General features: G+C 44.0%; 1 protein-coding gene across 3 annotated transcripts in view; it reads right to left on the reverse strand.

Moving 5' to 3' along the window:
* The window catches only part of LOC115099110 (guanine nucleotide-binding protein subunit alpha-14), a 389,345-nt gene that overhangs the window by 193,945 nt on the left and 170,393 nt on the right, over window positions 1-25,007 (reverse strand). For all 3 annotated transcript variants that reach the window (XM_029616466.1, XM_029616480.1, XM_029616473.1), the window contains exon 2: window positions 6,775-6,959. In XM_029616466.1, the coding sequence (XP_029472326.1) occupies window positions 6,775-6,959 (185 nt within the window). The remainder of the gene's footprint in view (window positions 1-6,774; window positions 6,960-25,007) is intronic.

Raw genomic sequence — 25,007 nt, forward strand, 5'->3', positions numbered from 1 at the left:
CTTTGTTCAGGTTCAGATGAAGCAGTAGCAAAGCAACCGCATATGAATGAATAGTGCGGGCTCTAACACAAAACCTGACCCGCAATAAAATCTAAATTAAGAACATAACAAAAAACATTTTTTAAAATGCCTTGCCGGGTCAGGCCAAGGCTCCTCGAGGCCAGCATGGCATCCTGTTTCTCACTCTGGCCAGTCTGGCTCTCAAGTACCTGGCAGAGTCCATAAAATAGATCTAATTCCTGTTACTCACTCCCGGGAACAGCAGTGGCTTTCTTTAGTCTACCTGGTTAATAACGTGCTATGGACTTTTCCTTTCAGGAACTTGTCCAAACCTCTTTTAATCCCCGCTATGCTAGTCGCCTTGATCACATCCTCTGGCAACAGATTCCACAGCTCGATTGTGCACGGAGTGAAAAAGTACTCTCTATGATTTGTTCCGAATCTGCTGGATGTTAGTTTCATGGAACACCACTTGTTTTAGTATTATTTGAAAGAGTAAATAACCATCCTTTATTTACCCGTTCCAGGATTTTATAAACTGCTTCCCCCTTCAGTTGCCTCTTTGAGACTAAAGAGTCCTAGCCTGCGGATCCTCTCATCATAGGAGAGGTGTTCCATCCCCTTTATCATTTGTGTCACCCTCCTCTGTACCTTTTCTAGTTCTGCTATGCCTTTTTTTGAGATTGGGATGACCTGAACTTCACAAAGCACTCAAGGTGCAGTCACATCATGGCTTAATACAGAGGCAACATGATATTTTCCATTCTATTCTCCATTCTTTTTCAGATCAGTCCTAACATTCTATTTGCTTTTTTCAGTGCCACCCTGGACTGAGCAGAAGATTTCAATGACTTGTCCACAAGGACTGCAGAGTCCTTTTTCCACGTGGTAATTCCCAATTCAGAACGCAGCAATGAGTCCCAGAATACATAGGCAAAGACAATGGAGGCTATTATCTAGCACACTAAAGTGACACACTTTCTAACAGGACAGAGACTTTGCCCTCAGTTAACCTGACCAGTCTCAAACTGGTACAGAATTGTGCTCCTAAGAGACAAAAGATCCTTTGATGAATCCAAATAACTCTCGTCTCAATTGATGATCTATTCGTGCTCTTGCAGCAAGAAAAATCACCTTGTTGCAAGCCTCACAGCCTTCCTTTCATGGCAATGTCATCCTGGTACAGAAATATAAACAGGCCCTGCATCCCAAGACTGGCAACCAGAGTTACTAAACACATTGCAGGTGCTGAAGTGAGGCTGAATGGAAAAGCCCTGTCTGCCTGCAGTGAACCTGGAATATTTTAGATGATGACACAGGGTAATGCAAACACGCATCTTGCAGATCCAAAGAACACAGGCACCCCTGTTCTAGCTGCTAGACTCTGAGAAAGAAGAGATTTCATACTGAACAGGAAGGCCCTTGAACTACTTTGGGACAAAAAACGTAGTCAGGATAAATCTCCTTCTACCTTAAAGTCACGGGGACAGGAAATAGGACTTGCATTCCCCGCAAGCTGCTTCAGTCTGCCATTGTCTGCTACTGATAATGTACATACTTTTAAATTGTATTGTCTGATCCTTCAAACCAAAAGAACCCAGTGCCTTCTAAGAGAACACAAAGGACCAGATAGCAGCCGGAATCCAGAGCTGGGACAAGAGAGGGGGGAACCTGGGGCCCCCGCACCTGAGTTACAGCCATGAGAACAGGAAACAAGAATTTTGGGAGAAGGAAAGATCACAAGGTAGACCCCGGATATTGTGCAAGAGAGATCCTTCAGGGACAAGAGAATCCTTTCTAGTGCAACCCAGACAGCCTAAATTCCATCCAAGGGAAGCTAAAGTTACCTAGGAAAAGATCAAGAGACCACAGACAGATAAATTGGGATTTGGTTTATCATTGTGATTACGGATGTGACAAGGAGTAAATTAATTGGCACCAAGTACATTTCCATTGAGTAAATTTAACAGCGTACTTTAATTTTCTGGAACATCACTCATGTGTCCAGTCTGTTTCTTGGCAAGGAGGACTTACCATGACGGAGTAGGAGATAACGTCCATAGGAAAAAGAGACCTATTATGTCTTGGGCCCTGGAGACATATCCTTCCCTCTTTTCGGAGAATCCACATCAGGGTTTAGTGGGGCTGTGTATGGACTAAGCCCTGGTATTGAGTGGACCCCTTCCTTCATAGCTACACCTAGAAGAGGGGCTGCAGCTGAAACTGGGGATATGTTTATCCAACAGAAGAGCTCTCCCAGTTACTTGTGTTTCCTTCTAGATTCAAGGTTTCTCAGCTGCTTTTCAGAAGTCTCTTGAGTGGTGGAAGGTGATCCAAGCACAGACACGGCCAGCCTTAGGCACTGAGAGATAGGATGGACATCTACTTTACAATGAGTATATATATAGGACATGAAGGAAGGAAGGAAGGATAGAAGAGGCAGATGGATGATTCTTTGCTTGACATTAGACATTTTCAAAAGGAAGAATGCAAACATATCTGCTGCATTCTTATAAGGTACTTTGAAAACAAGTGTAAAGATCTGTAAGCTCAAAGTGTTCAAAACATAAAGCATTTGGGAAAACATCTAAAACATTTCAAAAAGTGTTTTACAGCAACACAAAACACAGTTCAATTCTCTCCCTCGTTAATTTTAGTTTTTTACCTCTAGAAACCTAAAAGCTGAATTTTCAAAACCTATTACACACATAAAAATTATCCTATACACATATAAGCAGCCTCTCCTCGCATATTCCATATTTTATAAAAGTTAAAAAAGCGCACTTATTTTCGCTTTCGTGATCCAGGGGCATTACCCAGGTGGGGCCAACAGTTGCACGTGTAAGTTGTTATTTTATAAAAGACAGTTACACATGTACATTTTCTAACTTACTCGCATATTTTTACACCTGATAATCTGATGCAAGTGATATTAAATGTGTTTATTGTGCAGTACTGACTGGATGAGAGGTCTGGGTGAACTGAGATATATTCAGAATGAAGAACAAGGAGGGCAAACTGGTGGACTAATTGGTAAAACTGGTAATTTCACTCGCGTAAATATGTTTTAAAATACATAAGCTTACATGCATAAATCCTGACTTAGGCGACGAAGTCCTACTTTATAATCACATGTAACATAAATGCGCATATATCATATATATTTTTAAAATAGGTGGGTAAAGCACATGTGTTCAGTGCATTGATATACGCTGTTTTGTGCATGTATTCGCACATAAGCATACATATACATGAATGTGCTGGGGTAAACATACACGTATTTTATAATGCACACATATCCGATATGCATTGGTTATAAATTACCAGCATACATCTAAGTGTAGCCGCATACACACGTTTATGCTGCCACATGTAGTCTGATAGCGTGACGGATCCTACGGTTCTGTTACTATGAAGCCCTGGGTAAATCCTTGTAGTGGTTGGTGCAGAATAATTAGGGGAGGATCCATTCATGCGCAGCCTCTCCCTTTGAGGGTGCTGGACACCCCAGTTCAAAGGTTATATAGGAGCTCTCTGGGAGGCAGTATAATTTGCAGTTCTGGGGGAAGGTTATAGATGTTTGCCTCAGTTCTATTTCTGGCCTGTCTGGGGATCTGGGCTCCATCCTGCCTGGGATCCTTTGGGACGGGTCGAGGGCTCCACTGCTGTATTCTTCTCCCAAAGTGCAGAGTGGTTGTCCTGGGAATATTTTGGAATCGCACGTGGTAGGAGCCTTGCTGGACACCTGGGCCTTTCTTGGACTCAGGGAATGGGGAACCCTGTGTTTGGGACGCCCAGGGTTAGGGTGGTGACCCGCTGCAAGGAACAACTCCGGTGTTAGTATTTTTTAGAGACAAGAACGACTTTTGGTTAATTGCTCAGTAGGAAGATTTTTGCCCTCCTTCCTGCCTGGAGCGAAGAAACAGCCCAAGCCACTGTTTGGACATCAGATCCCACCCTACGGGATCCCCACAGGAAAAGTACAGGGAAAAGATCAAGAATAAAGATCCTGAAGATCTACCAACTGAGAGTAAGAGACTATCCACATCATTGAGGACACCCATCCGGCGTCTTCACCCACTGGAGAGGGAGAGGATTTACTCTCTGTGCATGGACAGGACTTTGGGCATCTTCGGAAGGGGTTCTCACCACCATCTTAGGGTTACCCTGCCCACTGGGACCACCATTTTACCTAATCCAGGAGGCTGGATGGATCCCTGTGTTTGAAAGATTCCTGCACAGATAAAGGGTAAAGACTGTAACCAAAGAAAGAAAGCCTGTGATGCTGGATTCATATTTATTGTGCCATTATTCACCCAACTTCTACACAGTAAAGTTTTATTTTGGACACTAATCCAGTGCGTCCTGCGTAGTTTTTTGGCACATAGCATACAATGAAGAGGCGATTTCCTCTCTCCTAGAGAAGTTTCAGTAAGGAGGAAGTCACCCCTGCACTGGATCCTGAAAGCAAACCTCTCCCTTCAACCAAAAGGATCCACACCCTGGGGAAAGGGGCACAAAGAAGAGCTAGCCAGGGTTCCTGCCCCGAAGAGTTTACAGATTCTTTTATGGCCCCACGCATGCAGGACAGGCACACTGGGCTGGGGTTACAATAGTTAATCCTCTAAGAGTATAACTAGACCTAAATTTCCAACTTTTTTTAAATTTAAAAATCAGGACTGATGTAAACTGGAAGCTTGTCCTGTTCTATTTTCAACTGGGACAGATGTGAATGCATAACCAATCCTAGCACAGCTTGGATGATTTTACGAAGCTTCCTTGGTAGAGCATGGACAGATCTGAAGAAGCTATCACCCGACTCAGGACTATACTTAAAAGTATATGCCCAGGGGCTGTGTTCAAGAAAATGCTGTGACAACAAAATGAGAGCATGAGGTTAAGCATCTCAGCACAATTACTGCTGCCTGGAGAAAGCTTCGTTTTGTGGAATCCCATCAGTTACACAGTGATCCACTGACAGAAGAAAGTATTCACTGCAATTTGTTACTTCCTCTTTCTTAATTAGGATTAAACACAGAGTTATGATTTAATAAGACACAAATACCAGTTCCTCATTTCTCTTTAGTCTTTACAAAAAGGGAAACAATTTGCATACGGAGGACGTTCAATTCTCTTATTCTACGGAGGTGGTAAGAGCTCTATATTATTCATCTTAATGGCAGACAATACAAGGCAACTCTTCTTTAACAAGCGTTGGGCAATAGAAACAGAATGAAACAAGTCCTTTTGAAGATAGAGACTGAGACATAAATACATACCAAAAAAAAAAAAGCTAGGGTCCTTAAATACATATTAGGGAAGCGAGGCCATTTGCACAGATCTGTTCTTAATGCCACCCTCCTTTCTCCTAGACATGTGATCACCACCAGCAAATAAAGTCCATTTTAGATATCACATTTTCATGAGCAACCAAAAACAACTATCCCATAACCGCAGGCCCCCAAATCCAGCCTGGGGTAAATTTGGGAAGAATGAGGTGCCTTTTAGAAAGAGATTTAAACATCCTAACTCAGCCATATTGGGGTAAGTGGATATTTAGTGTAGTTTTATAACATGTACACTTTTTGACCACAGAGAAAAGAGGGGTTCCCGTTCTCAGGGAGGGTAGGGCAGAAGGTATTTCGGGGTCATGGTTGCAAAATGTGCATGTTATAGACATGCTGCTAACATGCCCCATTCAACTCATCATCTTGAAACGTGCAAAGCTGCGTGCATCCTTTAACCTCCTAACTCCCAGATATTCCAACACTATATGCCAGTAACCTGGGTCTGTTCAGGTTTAAAAGCCTACCCACATAACTTTGCAGGTGGGTGCTGGGAAAAAACATTTAGCCTATCAGATGCATTTTTTAATCAAATGTTTTTATAACTTAAAACTATACTAACAATACTTCTCAAACTATTTGCCTACCAAAGAAATGTATTTAAATAAAGATCTATGATTCTAAAGGGTCCTGGGGCTGGGGGTAGATGAACAGTCCGTGAGACCTAGCAGTGTACAGACACCACCACTTCAGATTTCACTAGAATTAAACAAAACTCCTGAGGAGTGGATTTTCAAAGTAGTACATATGACAGCAATTTTCAAAAGTCCATTTACGCACTGTAAAACCCAGTTTTCCCACGCGTAAATACTTCCTATATTTAACTCCTTTGAGCTTATTACCAAGAGGGCGACATTCAAAAGCCATGTCTGCACGGAAATGGGGTCTTTGAAAACTGCCTACCAGCCGATTTGCCTCACTGCGCGCATGACTTCCCCCGCACTGAGGGGGCGCGTACCAGGGACGGGGGTTGGGGAGATGTTTGCACTGATGTGTGCAAACATCCTTGTACAGTGCCTGTACAAGTAGCAGACACTGATGTGTGTTTAGCACGTGTGTATCAATTTACCCGGAAAAGAACCCGACACAAACGGCAGCTGAGAATTTCCTTAGGCAATTTTCAAAGGAATGGATTCTGTGGAAAATTTGAAAATTGCCCTCTTTAAAAAAAAAAAAAAAAAAAAGAGTAGAGGCAGGGCAATGTTCACACCTTGTCTTTTCTAAACAGAGCCTCTATCTTGCTTTGAGCCTTTTAAGGAAAAGTGAATAAAACAAATGTAAATAAATAAATACATAAAAACAGTGCTAAGACAAAGCCCCGCATTGCTTTTGAGACTGCATATTTTGTGGTAATCCACTTTCGGCAAACTGCTGGATGTGATAAGGCAGGGGTACAAAACACAGAACGCATTTTTTGCAGTCACCTTACCATGTTCTGCTCGGAGTTGTACTGTATTCTGAGCGTGTCCATGGCTCGGATCATAGATTGCATGGCAGTGAATATGTTCTGATAAACCAGTTTCGTGAAGCTTCTCCTGTCTTCATCCGTGTAACCCGAACCGTGAATAATTCTCATCTGTTTAATGAAGGTACTCTTTCCACTCTCTCCGGTGCCTGAAAGAAAGCAGAGAGTGAAAATAAATAGGAGGACTGTAGACACATCACAGAGAAACGAGAGGCACCACAAGCGGCGATAGTCACTTCTACAAGATCCTTTAAGCCCTGCATTAGTAGTGACGATTTCTGCATTCCACTTAACACATCTGAAACTGCGCAAAAAAAAAAAAAATGTAAGAAATGATGCGCTAAAAAACTTAATGATTATTTTTGTCTTGCTTTACAAAGCAGGGCAGTTCAAGCTCTTTCCCAGCAAAACGAAAATGACAATTCTCTTTGGCATTAGGTCAATTCCCGGCAAAGAAGTGGCATTTAAAGTGTCTGAAAGTTCCTCTTACTTAGCCAACACTGTCATTATAAATTCAAGCGAATCTGAGGCGCTGCTGGGCTGGTCCTTTACCCAGACTCTATGCAGATATCACACCGCTCCATGTAAGGCCCGAATACAAGATGAGCGCTCAAGGAACACTTTTAAGAAATAAGAGGGGGTGGACAATTTTTAAAAAAGGTACACTATTTTTTTTATTCCTCAAAAGTGTTTAAAAAAAATAAGAAATTAAGGACAATTTTCAGAGTCACAGGTAACTTACTGGCTTGGTTTACAATAGTCTCTCTGCCCTGCTAAAAGTAGACACCGGCTTTCGCAGCTGGGATAAAGAGCTGCATCCCTGGAGGGGTCAGGTAAGTGTGAAGGGGAATACAAAAAAAAAGAAACCCCCCCAGAACACCTTAAGGGAGCAGTTCCAGACATCTAGCCCAGTCCACCTTAAGCCTGAGGCAGCAGGGAATCCTGGGCTGGGAGGAGGCCCCCTCAGAAGGTGTATATCTAGCCAGGCCCAGAAGGGAACAGGAGGCCCCAGGGATTCAGGAGGAACCTTAGGAAGCCCAGACCGAGAGACTGGAAGCTGTTTATAAGCTGCAGAGAGTTGCAGAGTTGTTCTTCTTTTCTGAATTAGCAGCCAGAGCCTAGCCTGTGTCTATTCTCTGGCCATTCTGACTGCACAGTGCCCCAGGGAGTAAAACAGCAACATGCACTGGAAATTTTCAAAAGGACACATGCTATTTTACGCCCTCTCACCGGCCTGTACAAGTAGCAGACTTACACGGTTGCTTTTAGCATGCATGCCGTGCGACTACTAATCTTCCAAGGCAAAACAACAAACAAACCTGGTTTCCCATTGCAAATAACAGGGGCTATTCAAAATGATCCCGTAAATGCATAAGGAGGAAAAAAGAGTAAGAGGAATAAAAGCGATAGAGGAATCCAGACAGAGCAGCTGCTTTCTGGAGCTTGCATGTGGTCAAGCGTGGGAAAGGCTGAGCTGAAGTCAGAATACAGGGAGTCCGGCTTTTAGGTTCTCAGAACTGCAGTGGCTTCACCTCAAGCTTATGCACTTAGGAGGTAATATTCAAAAGGATTTATACGCATAACTCTGCATGTTACTTGTGTAAATGGGCTTCTGAAAACTGGTCTTTTTACATATGAACCTCCCAGGGATCCCGCTCGAGTGGGGTGGGGGTGGCGTTCTTCTTTTCAAGGCTTTTAAGGATCTCTCGTTCAGGGGCTCTTCTGCACACCTGCCCAATCACTCCAAAAACATCACATTGACAACACAATGTTCAAAAATAAAGTCTTTTATTGTCACTGAGCAGATAAAATCTAAGTCCACAACAATCTACCAATGCCTAGTACACCAACAGTTCAGAAAAATAAAGTCCAAAGCACACAGAAAAATCTCTGTCTCTCACATTTTCCCAATGCTACACTCCCATGGCAAGTAAGCTCTATGGGATAGGAACCCTTGTCTCCTGGCTCTTCCCCAGTACCTATTCAGGGATGTAACTCTCCTTCCTTCTTTTCTCTCTCTCTCTCTTTCTCCCACTTCTAAACTTCAGCTGAGCCTCTGGCTAATTCCTTTCTGCGGGTCAGCAACTTTATAGGAATGTCCTCCAGCAGGAAGTTTCTGCTTGATCTCCCCAAAAGACAATCCTTTGTTTCTCTAGCACCTTCCTGTTGGAAAAAAACACTCAACAACCCCTGCACTTATATGGGTACAGAAATGTTTAACAAATCTAAGGCACCTCCTACTGGGGAGTGCCAAGTCCCACAACAGACCTACCTACACCGACATCACTACTGGCAACCAGGCCACTGCTGCCATGCCGGTAAAGAGCAACACTATCAGTAATGGCCAAACCTGGGAGTTCCGTATGCTGTATCTGTACACATTTTGTAAATTAAAGTTTTGTGCATGCAAATTCAGAACATGTCCCAGAAATGCTTCTATTTGCTCAAATTTGTGCGTTTAATGAACTTAGTCACATATATTTAGGCATTGAAAATCCGCATAAATGCATGCAGGCAACTTACGCACGCAACTCATTTTTACATCAAAGTTCGAACTAAGCTTTCGAAAATTTACCCAAGGGGTGAATTTTCAAAAGTTACACGTGTAAAAATGTGCATATACGTGCAAAAGTAGCCTCTACTTGCATATTCCATATTTTCTAAAAGTCGAAAATATGCACATAATTTTCACTTTTTTGCGCACATATGCAGGTATAAAAAGGGTAGTCTAAGGGTGTAGCCAACATGTGCGTAAGTTGCTATTTTAAAGACACATGCATACATTTGCCAACTTATCTATTTTTACACCTAATTATCGGATGTAAGTGATATTAAACGTGGTTGTGTAGTACCGAGTGGGTGGGAGGTCTGGGTGAACTGCGGGGGGGGGGGGGGGGGGGGGGGGGGGGGGGGGATTCAGGCTGAAGAACCAGGAGGGTCTCGAAGATCTGGCGAAAGAATGGGTGAACTGAAGGACTAATTGGTAAACTTACATAAATCCTGCTTTACTTTTGTGCGTAAAATACATGCGTACATATTTTTAATAGAGGTAAGAAAAGTCCGCACAGTCACTGCATTGACAGGCGTGGTTTCAATGCACTGCACGTATTTGCGTATAAACTTACATCCACGCTTATGTTGCAGGATAGAGATAAGCACATTGTATAACACATGTGTGTATATCATATGTACGGGTTACGGATCTGCTTGCGGCCATATACACATGTATATGCCGCCATGTGCGTTGGTTTGAAAGTTATCCTCAGATTATATTGCCAGCCTGGATTTAAAATACAAACACTAACACAGCGTTGTGCAGTCAGCAGCCAAGGAGAGTCAAAAAATGTAGTTTGCATGGAGTGAAGAAAAGATGTAGGAATAGTTCATTAAACAAATATTTTAGCAGCACAGAGACTCTTAAATTGAAAGAAAGCTCAGTGAGAGCTCTGTGGAATTCCGTATTATTAAATGAGCTTGCTCCCTGTGCTGTACTTCCAGGCCGCTTTCTCATTCGGCTTCTCCAGCACCAGAAAAGCAGAGGTCCCCCCAGCTCCCTCCCAAGAATATATGGAATGTACAGAGAGAATATTTTCCCTTTCACCACTCCGTATCCTCATGGCCACCTAATCAAATCGCTTCAGGATTTCTAAATAAGGGGTCTATGTATTACAAACCATGAACGCTAACACATGTTAAACACATACTTTAGTTCCCGCTAAATCTTGCATCGGTCTGTGTTAACACAGACTTGAGGCAGCCTAACACAAAAGAAATGTAAACTGAATTGCGCAGCCTGCAAATGTACGCTAAGCAGCTCATGAATGATTCATGCCGGCTGCTACAAACTGAGGCGTAATGACATTTTTTTTTTTTTATTAATTAGCACAGATGCAAGTGGTGATCTACCTACAGCCCCTAGCTCTAGGGCCTTCCCTGTCACATAGCTGCCCCAACGCTCACCTATCCCTCAGAAGGTACCCAAATGATGACAGGGGCAAGGAAAAAAAAAAAGGATGATTCTCTCTTGCTCCTTTGGTGCAGACATCCAAAATGGTGCTGTCCTGTGGGCGAGTCTTTGCCCGGCACACGCATACAGCAGCCCCTTCGTTGGTACTGGGTGGGGTAGTTGGGCTATTGAGGCCCCAGAATGTCGGGCGGAGTACCTCAGGCTACGGGGGGGGGGGGGGGGGGGGTACCTTCATTTGTATGGAGCTGGGGGTGGGATTGGAGTGCTAATCTCTAACCACTTTTGCATTTAAAACAAAAAAACTCAACCGTTCACTCTTCTATTATGTTTCCTTTCTATTTTGCCTAACATATTTTAGTTCTTCTATTTTTACATTTTCTCTCTTTTTTTTAAGAATAAAAAGCAGGAACCAGGTCCTGTGACCACGCCCATTGTTTTCTGCAATCTCCTTTCTTAAATATCTTTAGTTTTTCCAGTTAGTTACATTCATAATTTGCATATTATGTGTGATACGCCTGCATGAGGTCTTAGTCACTGAATAATTTTTTTTTTCCATAGGCAGAGAAGGGGGTAAAGGATCTTTTCGAACACAGCCATGGGGTTCCGGTGAGGATCAGCACAGCGGCGTCTCCTGATTCGTTAAGGTTTGTAATGGCACTAGTCGTCAAGTAAGAGGAAAATACCTGAATGTAAACCGATGTGATATCTCAGATCGAATGTCGGTATATAAAAAATAATAAATTAAATAAATTAAAAAGACATGAAAATACTAATCTTTCTTCAGGAATAAACAACTCTTCTTGAAAGCAGAATCTACATTATTTTATTTAATGGTCGGCCGAATTATAGAAAGAAAATGTTTCTCTCTAACTGCTGCTTTAAATAAAATCCATTATGTGCAAATTAAATCTCATGTATATTAATTCTGGCCCGTGCTATTTGAGGACCAGCAGTAGAAAACCATGACGCATGCCACTTCCTGCATGTCACTGAAAATGCGCTCCAGGGAAAGTTGTTTGTTCTGCCCACCTCTATTGTTTGCCTTATTTTCCTGTGAGCACGAAACTGCAAGCTTGTTTTCCAGATCTGAGCACACGTCATCAGTTTCTTTACAGTGCATCGGGTCTATTCTTCATTCATCTCAGCAATTCCTTTTGCTGTCTGGGACTTCAGCAGGTTTTTTTTGTTTTTGTTTTTTTTATATTGGTGGCACTCACACAAAGCCTCTGTGTCTATTTCCCTCTACTGGATTGCCACAGTTTCAGTATGCTACAAGATACTGATTTCTGTATGCCTTTATCTTTTGAATAGATACCCATAAATCGTGCTGGGGGGAAAAAAAAACAACAACTCGCTGCCTGATTCACTAAGGCTTTTCTCCCATTCGGTGTCTATGGGAAAATACTTCGATGAATCCGGACCTAGGATTGGTATTTTCACCCTGCCGTTTCCACCTGCTTCTTCTTGCTTCCAGCTTAATTAAAACCCAGGCTGGAATCTGGCACCCATGAGCCAGTCATGCGAAAGTACCTGGGGATTTTTCCCCCCCTTTTTCTCTCTCTCTTTTTTTTTTTTTTTTTTATATCCCACAGTGCCAGCCCCCAAAATACCTACTCTGGTCATCGCAGTGACGGTTCTGCCACCAGGTGTCAGCCCGTCAACAATGAACGTGAGCTCCTCCCCAGCCAACACGGGGAACAGAAGACCCAACTCAGCATTCAAACCAGGGGGACCTTCTGCGCGGCCGGGCTCAGCACATCAACCTGATCCACCGGGCCGGGCTCAAAACTTGATTTTAAAGGTTAAGAAACCAGTGAAGATTACCAATATTCAATAAAAGATTTTCAGTCTCAACAACGGAACTGCACCCAAGTCTCCTGCTTCTGATGGGAAAGAGGCAATGTCAGAACCGATCTGGACATCCCGACCTCCTCTGCGTCACGGCTGGTTAGTGACAACACTGGATCACCCCGGTCCCCAGGCATCTGCAAACAGAAATCTGCTCCCTCTGCAGACCAGATTCCTGCCTGTCCTTATGCAGAGATTTCACACCTGAGAATTTACATCCACTCAAATAGAAAGGAAAAAACAAAAGAGAGAGCGGGGATTTATCCTATCTTGCACTGGACATTCTATTTTATTTATTTAGATTTTTATATTCCGCTTTTCAAAGTGTACATCAAAGCGGAGTACATTCAGGTACTGTAGGTATTTCCCTATCCCCACAGGGCTTACAATCTAATTTTCTACTTTTGAATGCGACAGTGGGAACATATTTAGAAGGGAAGGCTCCTTGCTGGTGGGCGATTAGCTTAAATGACATGCGAGCCCTGTGGCCAAGACGAGCACCCTCGGGTGCTGCCTACGAACTGCACTGCAAAAGGGAGAGGCAGGCAAGGCAGCGACATGAGCGATGGCATTAGTAACCAGGAACAATAAAGACCAGGCTGAGCAGACGCAGAGTGAGGTGCATCCACCGTAAGGTAGGAGAGAGAGAGTAATCAAATAAGACGGGGGCACAAGAATACAGCAGGTTCAAGGGGATGATCTCCATCACGAGGGCAACGTCACAAATTCTTGACGGCATTACCACCTTTCAGTCTCTAATTTACTACTGTTCACGTCAGCGTTCAGTCCAGCCATCCATTTGTTATCCTTTTAAAAAAAAAAATGCTCTCAGGTACATTCTCTTGAAGCAAACCACAAAAAAACAAACAATGCTCATTGGTTTGGACATCTAACATCTCAAATTTCTTAAGCAGACCCTAGAGTTGCCCTCAACTTCGTGTTACTGACATGGGCATTTGAAGAAAAAGGAAAAGCACCTGCAATGCCAGAACCGTCACCAGGATCTGTACAGTGGTAGTTCATGGCGGGCTGGGTTAGAAATGAAATGCCATTTCACTGCTTCCGCATCGGGTCGCCATTGGAAACTGAAACAATCTCAGCTGCCTCATCCATACCAAAGAAGTGACACCACGAAACATGAAGGGCAGCCCCAGAAGTATTCATTTTCTGCAGGTGCAGCTCTCGCCTGACTTTTAAAACACAGCCTTATTCACAAGGATACATCATTTCATGGCTGAGCATGGGGGGGGGAAGGGGGGATTACCCAGGGCATATCAACCTATGCAGGTCCTCATCTCCCCCCAACACACACACACACACACACACACACACACACACACACACATGGGTCTCTTTCCTTCCCCCTCCCCCGGCCCCCACCATCAATGTAATCTCGTCTCTTATTCAGGCCTGGATTGGTCAATAAGCACCCTAGGCCTGTGCCCCAAGGGTGGGGAAGGGCAGAAAGCTGCCTGAAGATTTGCTGCCTTTCAGCCATGCTGATTTTCAGTCCCGCGGCCCTCCGTTTCCAGATCCAGCCACCTCCCTTCCCAAGCAGCAATGGAGGGAACAGGACAGGAGGGGGTGAGCCTGGAGCACACCGAGCAAGGGGAGGTTAGGAAGGGCTGAGTAGGGATCACTGGCGCGAAGAGAGAGATCGGGGGCTAAGCGCGCATCAGCTGGGGGGGGAGGAAGAGGGCTGTGTTTGTGTGAAAGAAGAGGGATTGGTGATGGGATGTGTGCGGGGGTATTTATTTATTTATTTATCGCATTTTATATACCGTCGTTCGGTTTTTGCCATCACAATGGTTTAGAAAGTTTCGAGGTTTAACAGAGTTTCCAAAAGGTTCCTGTGATTGTTAACATAGATATTGTAGGCTTTATTAACGTAGTTCGGATGTCAAACTATACAGCTTAGGTTATGTGTTATCTTACGTACTTGCATTGGCTCCACATGTTTGCATAGGGTCAGTAGGAGGGAAGTGGTGTTTGAGAGTCATTGGGTGAGTTGGTAGGCTTTGGAAAACATCCAGGTTTTTAGTTCTTTTTTTGAAGGTTTTTAAGTTTTGCTGTGTTCTAAGTTCGATTGGGAGGGTGTTCCAGAGTTTGGGGCTTCCTAGGGATATGGCTCTCTTCCGAGTTGAGGTGAGTTGTTTGGAACGAGCAGGTGGAATCTTTAATAGACCTTTATTAGCTGAGCGGAGGTTTCAGTTTGGAGAGTGCAGTTTTATTGATGTACTTAGCCAGTTTGTTTGTTTTTTGTATATTATTTTCTGTAATATGGATAGTATTTTGTATCTATCCTAAATTTTATTGGGAGCCAGTGTAGTGCTATAAGTATAGGAGTAATGGGATCACGATTTTTTGTTCCAGTGAGTATTCTTGCGGCTGTTTTGGAGGATTTGGAGTGGACGGATGGTGTTGAGAGGCAAGTTGAATAGCAGGGAGTTGCATTAGTCCAGGTTGGAGAAGATGAGTAGTTGAAGGACTGTTCTGAAGTCGCTGGGGGAAAGGAAAGGTTTTAGATGACGTAGGGTTACTAGTTTGTGATATCCGTCTTTGATTTTAATAGTGATGTGGTGCTTGAAGGAGAGGTCATTGTCAATTATGACTCCAAGGTTGCGGGCATGATTGACAGGTGAGATATGCCAGATTGAGAGGACAGAGAGGGGATGCGAGGGGGTGCAGGATGCCAGGACCAAACTACAGTAGGGACACCTGCTTTCTCTCCTCCCCCCACCCACCCAAAAATATTAGGATTCTGACTCCCTTGAGCTTGGATTCTATCTCCCCAGATTCTAGAAATTTCCTTCCTTCCTTCCCCTTCTCTCCTGATCCTGGAAATTACCTCCCCAATACATCCTTCTCCCACCTCACCTTCCTCAATCCCAGAATCTCTCTCCCCCTCTCCCCCTCTCCCCATCCCAGATTCCAGATCTTACCTCTCTCTCATCCTGCCCATCACAAGGCTTTCTACCTCTCCTCCTCCTCCTCCCCCCATCCCATCCTCTTTCCTTCTCCTCCTCCTCCTCCCTATTATCCCCTAGTCCTTTCACCTTATCCTCATCCCATTCCTAGTCTTCCTCCCTTCTCCCTAACTCTGGACCTCTCACCCTCTCCTTCTCTTCTGCCCATCCCAAGAATTCCTCCCTGTACTGATACTTAACATCCCTTTTCTTCACCTAATAAAAAGTAAATAAACTATACAGACACAGGGAAGGTTGGAACATGACTTCATTTTTTTTTATAATGTAATATAAAAGATGGAAATGTTTGCCAATGTGCTTCATAGGTTTCCAGTTTTTGCCACAGAACCCTCTCCTGCGCTGCCACAGCAAAGCCTGCTGTCTGACCTTATTCGGTGGGGGGGTTAACAGCAGCTATGGTGTCCAGGGGTGCAAAACCCCTAAATCTGTCTCTGCTCTTATTCCCACCCTTCACAATCCACTTTCATCTGCTGCCTCTCCAACTTATGGGTTTCTTCCCACACTGGTCTCCTTCCTTTCTCCCCACACATACCCTCATGCCTCTCTCCTACCTCCACTATCTCCATATTTATGCCTTTCTCTCTCTCCCTCCCAGCATGATCCTCTGCATCCTCCCCCCTTCCTGCCAACAGGAGAGCAGTGTTTCTTACCTGTGCCTCCTCCCTCCTCTGCTGGCTACAAAAACAAAAAAACAACCCAAACTCTTATGCTACTTAATGCAGTATCATGAGCCGTTTATTTAGCTTGCATGAGTTTCTATAGGCCATTAAAATAGCCCCCTCCTTTGTTATATATATGAGGGGGGGGTTCCTTACATGGTCACTTCTACTTCCTGTTTCAAATGCTCTCGAAATTACATTTTGTAAATTTCATAAATTTCAAATAAAAAAAATGATAAGCACAATCCAATATTCCCCAGACATGCAGCGTGGCCTTCAGCATCCCTTGAATTCTAATAATGCCACGTGCACCAGGTAACTAGGTTTTCAATAAAAGCAATCACCAGTGTATAAAAAAAAAATCATTCCTAGCAGGCATTTCTTGAATCATGGGACGGTAAACAAAAGTGACGCTCTTCTGGCTTGCCAAGGGTAATTAAGAAGTGGACTTCCAAATTATTCTCTTGAAAAGGATGAGAATGCCCCACGCCACAGGCTAGGCTATGTTGTAAAGCTCCAATGCACCTGCAAAACCCCAAGAGAAATGGAGGGTTTATTCTCGTCGTTCATTTCTGACCCCTTTTCACGGAGAGAGCAACCCTACATGGTCTGTGTTCGATGCATTTCTTTTTCTCTCCTGGGCGTACCGGTTCCTTCCTCAGTTTCTGACTAACGCAGTCGCTACTCGCGCTGCTTCTAGAGCATTTTTGATCCTCAGGCTAGTTTTTTTGGGGGGGATGCTGCGTTGGAGAAATGATTCGGAAGTTAAAGTCATGAACACCTTTAACAAGACGCAAGATAACACGCTGCAAAGAGCGAGGTGACCCTCCTTGAGGGAGAGAGAGGGGGAACATTTTTCCTTGCCACATACTGCATCAGGGCTCTTTACCATCAGGATACTTGCAGGACAACTCAATCTAAGTCAAGAACATTAAGGCATTTGAAATTAAAATCATCTAACACTTTCAAAGCAACAGGGGCCCAGACATGGAGGCTGGTTTCCTCAGCCATTATCACACATAAGCTTCCTTTTGCTGTTTCTCTCCCTCACTCCTCTGTAAACACGTCACATACACACACACACACACCTCCCACCCCTTCATCCTGTTAATTTACAGTTCTTTACAGTTTGAAAAACAAACACCATGGCAGCAATCTGACCTGCAATCTGTGTTTGTCATCCCTAGCTCATTCTGCACTTACCAAATAGAAGGAGCACAGCTCTTGAAAGCTAATCACAAATGTAATATTAGTCCCATAAAAAGGTAGCACCCTGAAATTCTTAGTTCAATTACTGTATAGAGGAAAAGCAAAAACCTGGATCCCTTTTGCTTCAGGACCCTTGGTTTATGGTCAGCATTCTAACTCTGGAGGACGCTGCTGCCCCAGATAAAGCACCATCAGCACTATCTGTGCTATGCCTCGTTTTATTTATTTATTTAGACATTTTATATACCTTCGTCCCATGTATCGGTCACAATGGTTTACAAGATGACATTCATAGTTATACATTCAACAGATAAACCTAAACAAAACAAAACAATTGGTTATGATGATGGAGTTCATATGTATGTATTAATGTCTACCTATCTAGAGACTGTTTCTGAGGCAAATGGAATTACGACCAGAAGATAAGGCAAGGAGTGTTGGTAATCATAGATAATAAAGTAGTTTTCACTTCTTAGTCTGTGGGTTGTTTGAGAATCATGCATTCTCTCATTTGATTTATTCTTCATGCTGCGATTATCATTTGTCTCTCTTGTCTTTTATTGGGTCCATATATTCTGAGGTTTAAGTTATATGCGTTAATGAATAGCCATGTTTTTAATTCACTTTTACATTTCCTTCTGTCTGGTAGCATATGTAGAGCTTTGGACCTGCTATGGAGAATACTCGATCTCTTATTTGTGTCAAATGTGTGTTCCGTATAATGGGAATATTCAGGAGACCTTTATTTTGTTTAGGGTTGAACAGCTGTAGTGTCACTCCTAGCAGTCCAGTGTTATTGGAGTAAATGATGTTGAATATTATCATTATTACTTTATAGTAGATTCTGGATTGTAGTGGTAACCAGTGCAGAGCCATCACTGAGGGTGTAATATGATTTTTGAGGGTGTAATATGATCCTATTTCCTGGATCCTGTTAATAGCCTTGCTGCGGCATTCTGTAATAGTTGTAGTGGTTTTAAGTGACTTGCAGGAAGACCTAGAAGTAGGGAGTTATGGTAGTCAAGGTTGGAGAATATTAGAGATTGTAGTACTGTACAAAAGTCCACCAAGGTTAATAGTGGTTTCAACCTTTGTAGTATTCACAGCTTAGCTTACATATGGAAACATAGCAATGATGGAAGAAAAGGACCAAATGGTCCATCCAGTCTGCCCAGCAAGCTTATGTTAGTATCTGCTGCGCCGTGCGGGTTACCCCATGCTTATCAGTTTCCCAGATCGTAAAAGTCAGGATCCTCGTTGGTTTCTATCTGAATTCAATTCCCCTTTACCCTTTGCTGTGGAAGCAGAGAGCATCAAAAGTATCAGGCTTAGTAACAGCCGCATCTGCAAGTTTCCCCATATTTATTTGTTCCTCAAACCTTGAAAGTCAGGGCCCTCATTGGTTACTGTCCAAATCCAATTCTCCTTTTCCCTCTGCCATTTACTCAGCGAGCAATGATGGAGTTGCATCAAGAGTGGGGTGGTAACCACTTCACCAGCAAATTACCCCCATGCACTTCTTCAGGGCTTCCCAAACCTTTAACCAATATGATCCCATTTTAGCACCTGAAAATTCACATGACCACAACAAATTACCAGGGATACGTCCCTCTTCTACAATCATTCCACTCGTACCCTCCCTGCTCTCCAACTCATCTCCTCTCTCAATCTCCATCCTCTCCGGTCTATCCTCTCAAACTCCACTTCCTCCAGCAGACCTCTTCTCTAACTCTCCTCCCCTCCAGCAGATCCATCTCCCTCTCTTACCCCTTCCAGCTCTTTTTGCATCACCCCAATTGATACTCTCATCTCCAAGCCTCAACTGATTCTCTGTCATCTCTTCCCTGTCTCCTATCCCCCATTCCCTCCTCACTCTCACCTTCCTCTCCAACTCCCAGCCTCACTGCTTCCCCTCCAACCCCTTCTCTCCTAACTCCTCAGTTGTTTCCTCTCACACCCAGCTACTCTCTTATATGCCACCTATCATTTCCCCTCTCTCATCCGTCACAGCCAATCCCAATCCATCTGATCCATCCTTCAAAGCCCTGCTGCATTTGATCCCTGCCTTCAAACAACCCCCTTCTCCAAACAGTCCCCTGGACAGGGTCAGCAGCAGAATGGATGTAAACAGGTGAGAAGAGAGGGCAGGCTGATGACAGGGGCAACATTTTTTTCTTGGGTAAATTCAGTGGTGGGTGAGAATAGAGAATGTAGGGGCAATCTCCACCGGCCCATGCGCACTCAACCCTCTTCTCCCCTCCTGGCTGATCCCAATCCCGACAGTGATCTGCAAGTGCCAGCAGCATTAGTAGTGAAAGTTAGCATGGGGCCTGTGAACTAGTGCAAGCTTATAGATGCTACAGCAGTCCTGATCCCTCCTCAAGCTGGACTTCCTGTTACCACAGAAACTCATGCAAGCAGAGTACCACTGCAGGGCCTGAGAGTACATGCTGGCTCATAGGCCTCATACTGACTCCCACTACTAATACTGCTGCTGGCACATGAAGAGCACAACCATTTGAAGCACTTGTGACCCCAACTGAAGGTTTTGTGACCCCAACTGAAGGTTTTGTGACCCCAACTGAGCTCTCGATTCATAGTATGGGGAGTCCTGTCCTAGATGAAAAAGCCTTAAGTCCTGAGGGACGTAAGCCATCAACAGAACTAACTTTTAGATCATTGGCAGGTGCCATCATGTTCCTGGGTGTCTGCATTCTATCTGTAGCAATCCAGGCAGTTGGAGGAGAACGTACCTTTGTTGGCCATAGTGATGGATAACGAAAACACAAGGGCAGCTGGAAAATCTATGACATCAGCTATCATTGAGGTGAGTGCCCTACAATGGAGCATTGCTTGCAGTTACCTGGAAAAGGGATATCAGAAGAGAGGACCAGGGTACATGAAGTGAGTGTGGTGGAAGATACATAGGAGAAACTCTGTAGATCAACTTATGACTTAGGTTAATTCCTCCCATTCCGAAACCTATTAGCCTTGATAAAGTCTGAAGGGTAGCTCTTGAAATGAATTGTAAATATGACTATCTGGCTGAAGGACTCCCAAATTCTTTGCTCTGGATCGAGAAATTCAAGGCCAGAAGGAACATTTGGTTAACTTGGAAGGGAATGTGGAGAAAGTCCAAGTGCACTGCATCCATTGTCTGCAGATCTATTCTGCATATTCATTATGGATAGCCTGAAAACCTGGCCTGATTGTGGCTCTAGAAGACCGGAGTTGTCCACCCCTGCCATAGGGCGTTAAGCCTATTGCAACTTGTGTTAGGTATGAGCTTTGTCCTTGGAAAACCATGAATAACTAATTCATCTACAACATATAGAAACATAGAAGTGACGGCAGAAGAAGACCAAACGGCCCATCCAGTCTGCCCAGCAAGCTTTCATACCTATTTGTTTTCATACTTATCTGTTACTCTGACCGCTGAGTAAAGCTCCAATATCGAAACAGCAGTAACTGTCAGAACTCAAATAGTAACAACCCTATCTTTGAAAAGGCAACACTACAAATATTCCAGCAGGCCTTAAAACACCAATATACTCCTATTAGAAAAACAGAACAAGCCAGGCTGCTATAGATCCCTACATACTAACAGAATGCTTCACTGCAATCACACATTCAGAACACAGACAGATCCTGACTGAATACAGAATAAAGAGACCATAAGTTATGAACAGAAACGCGCAGACAAAAACTGAATTGGAAATCACAACAAGCCAGACACTGTATGCAGTGCAACAATGGAAAAACAGAAACATCATGCCTCATAAAACATCAAACTAAATTAAGACATAGAAATCCTTCATAATAGTAAAAACATACCAAAAACAAAATTTCAAAACAGCTGAGAAACAAAACATTCAATAACTAAAGTCGTATGAAAACTTTTTAAAAGTTCCCAAATATCAATAAAATATTTTGCAGATACATCAAACAACACTCAATGATTAAAACTAATAAGAATAACATAAATTCTCTGCTTTCCATACCTGGGAGCTTTAGATTTCCAATCATCCTGAGACTGCAGTGGATTAGATGGAGGAGGGAGGGGGATTGTACAAACTTTGCCCTCTCTCTCTCTCTCTTATATGCACACATTCACACACGTTAATTCTCTCGTACATACTCTCTCACATGCTTTCTCATATACACACACACCCTCTTCTGACCCTCTGGAACACATAAGTTGTAGCAGCTTCCATCTTCAGCCCATGCGCTAACAGGATTACTCCTCTTTTCTCTTGATTTATGAGCCAAAGCTGTTTCTGCTCTTTTCTTCTGGTCACATGGGTCAGTGCTGCTTCTGCTCCTCCCCTCTCATTCACCTGCCCTCTTCCCTTTCCCCCTTCCCTCTCAATCATTCACCCACCCCCTTCCCTCTCCTCTCACTCCATCTCACTCACGCCTTCCCTTTCCTTCCCTCCCCTCTCCATCACTCATTCACCCCTTTCCTGTCCTTCCTCCTCTCACTCCCTTCCCTCTCACTCCCTTCCATCTCAGTCACTCCTCTTCCTTTTCCTGCCCTCTCCCTCACTCATCTCCCTTCCCTTCCACTCACTTACCGTCCTTCCCTTCTCTCCAGCTCACACCTCTGCTCACTCACAAATCTCTCCCTTCCATGCCCTTTCACCTTCTCAGCTCAGCTTCCCCTTTGCTACCTCCCTTCTCGGTGAGAAGAAAAAGGAGGGAAGGGAAAGGGAGCTGAGTGAATCAGTGAGATGGGAAGAGAAGAGGAGAGGAGGAGGGGGGAGTGAGAAGTTCCCACTTCCTTGCTTTCCCTTTTCTTTCCTTTCACTGCCTGCCTCGCCTTCATTACCTCTGGCCCGCGGGGCAGGCTCTTCGGCATCACCACGGTTTGTTTCTTCCATTTGCATGGGGCGGGAACCCTGTGGGCGCATCATTACCTCACCCCCACAGTTCTCGTCTTCTGCTCGTGGATGCATCATCATCATCATCATCACTGTATCCCCATGGTTTTTGTCGTAAGCAGGCGGTTGGGATTGGGGGATACCCCACAGCATATCACCGCATTGCTGCAGTTCAAATGCTATGAGGGAAGAAGCTCATGGCGTGAGACCCCCCCTCCTCCTGATGCGAGATTCTCACACATAACGTGTGAGACTTGGCATGTCCGCGGTTGCCAGACAGCAAGCACGTAATAATTCCATTGTTACTTTATATATGTGATATATAGAGCACACACACACATACTTGATTTTCTTTACTCATGTCTTCTAGAGCTCCTCATGCCAAGGCTAATGCTGAAAGACTTGTCAGCTGTTTTATCTGGCACTTCAGGGCAAGTAGCCCTTCTGCAATCCTCGGGCATGCTCCACTGTGTCTCCACTTTGCCACCTAACACGTTAACTATTGTGAGTCTGGATAATATATTTTTTTTGTTACCAGACATCAAAATCAAAATAGAAGGGAAAAGAAAAGGGAAGTTAAAAGGACCAACGTGGATGAGGGAATCCCTGAAAAGGAGGAGAGCAGAGCAGATTTCCTCTGGGCCTGTAACCCCCTCACAGGTTGGCATAAAAGCAAATCACTTCCTGCAGTATGAATTACTACCACTATTCCTCCATCTCTTGCCGTATTTTAACCTTTGACCCTGCCACTGCTGGGCACACGGGTGGATGTGATCTTCCACAGTGTACACAATCCTGCTACTGTCCCTTTCTCTTCAGTAACTCTGCATGTTTCCCCACACAGGGCTCTCTTTGCCACCGACTGCGAATACAAGCTCCCCTCTGTACAACTCTAACAATAAATCCTTTTATCAGTCATCCTTACAAATCTGGTAAAAAAAAAAGAATATATATATATATATTTACGCTTTACTGAATACAAAACAAAATTCTAGTACAGTTGTATAACATATTACAGTGCAACCAGTGCTTACAGCAACATGCACTGATTTTATTTATTCTTTTTTGCCTTTTCTCCCTCTCTCTCCTTCAGAGGTTTCTACAATTCTGTCTTCCTTCCTCCACAGCAAAAGGTGAAGAAAAAAAATGAAACAGACTTGAAAAAACATCATGGGCCTGACATTCAGCACCGCGTAGCCGGATAAGTTCGGCATTTGAATATTCTGCAACATTTAACGAACGCCACATATACGCATAAATATTTATCCAGCTAAATAGTTATCTGGCTAAGTGGTGGGTGGGATGGGGCATTTTGGGGCGTGGCTACTTATCCAGTTAACTTAGCAGTGTAAATTGCAATATTCAGACTTATCCGGCTAACTTATGGGCTGATACAGTAAAGTCTGCAGGAGAGCGGGCAAACGCCCGCTCTCCCGGCGTGCGCACAGCCCACTCTCCTGTGCGCGCGATTCAGTATGCAAATTAGGCCCGGCGGTAAAAACAGGTAAAAGGAGGCGCTAGGAACACTAGCGCGTCCCTAGCGCCTCCTTTTGGACCGGAGCGGTGGCTGTCAGCGGGTTTGACAGCCACCACTCAATTTTGCCAGCGTCGGTTCTCGAGCCTGCTGACAGCCACGGGTTCGGAAACCGGACACCGGCAAAACTGAGCATCCGGTTTTGGACCCGCGGGCCGACTTCAACTTTTTTTTTTTTTTTACTTTTGGTAACTTTTGGGAGCTCCAACTTAATATCGCCATGATATTAAGTCGGAGGGTGCACAGCGCCTACCTTTGGGTAGGCGCTAATTTCTGAAAGTAAAAGTTACGGCTTGGCTGCACAGTTTCCTTTCTGAATCGCGCGGGGATACCTAATAGGGCCATCAACATGCATTTGCATGTTGCGGGCACTATTAGGTTCGGGGGATTGGACATGCATTTTCGGCCCCTTACTGAATAAGGAGTAACGCTAGCGCATCGAAAACGCGCGTCCAATCGAGGGTTAACAGTGCGCTCCGTCGGAGTGCACTGTACTGTATCGGCCCATTAGTTGGATGTCAAAACTGCTATTAAGGCAGGTATAAAGGTAGCCAGATAAACTTATCCAGCTAACTCATTTATCTGTGTATATTCAGCGGCATGGCCGTGCCTCTGAATATCCCAGACACGTTAGTCAGATATGTTTATCCAGCTAACTTGTCCAGCTGGAGAGTAGCTGAATATCAACCTCCATATATTTAGGCCTCTGACAAGAGTGGGAAACCATCTTCCGTCCCTTGCCCTGCCTGAGTGCACCACCTCCATTTTGCACTCTGGTCCAGGAAGCCAAGACAAATGAAGATATTCAGATCCCTTCCCCACCCCCATGCTAAAGGATGCAGCACCACAGCCCAAACCCCAAAATGCACAGAATTTTTTTTTTATCTGAATTTGGTTTTCTTACATTAAAAATGGAAGATAGACTCCTTCGGCAAAAGAATATAAAAATGAATACAATGTATTTTAAAATATTTTTGTGGCTAATGAAAAAAAATCATATTGGGATGGTACTTAAAACCTACTTAGACAAAGGATGGAAAGCTGTAATGCTTGTAGAGTGGAAGTTGCACCTTCCTGCTTTAAATCCTTTCCCATCTTATCTATCTTGCAAGA

Source organism: Rhinatrema bivittatum, chromosome 1, assembly GCF_901001135.1.
Source record: "Rhinatrema bivittatum chromosome 1, aRhiBiv1.1, whole genome shotgun sequence".
Taxonomy (NCBI): Eukaryota; Metazoa; Chordata; class Amphibia; order Gymnophiona; family Rhinatrematidae; genus Rhinatrema; species Rhinatrema bivittatum.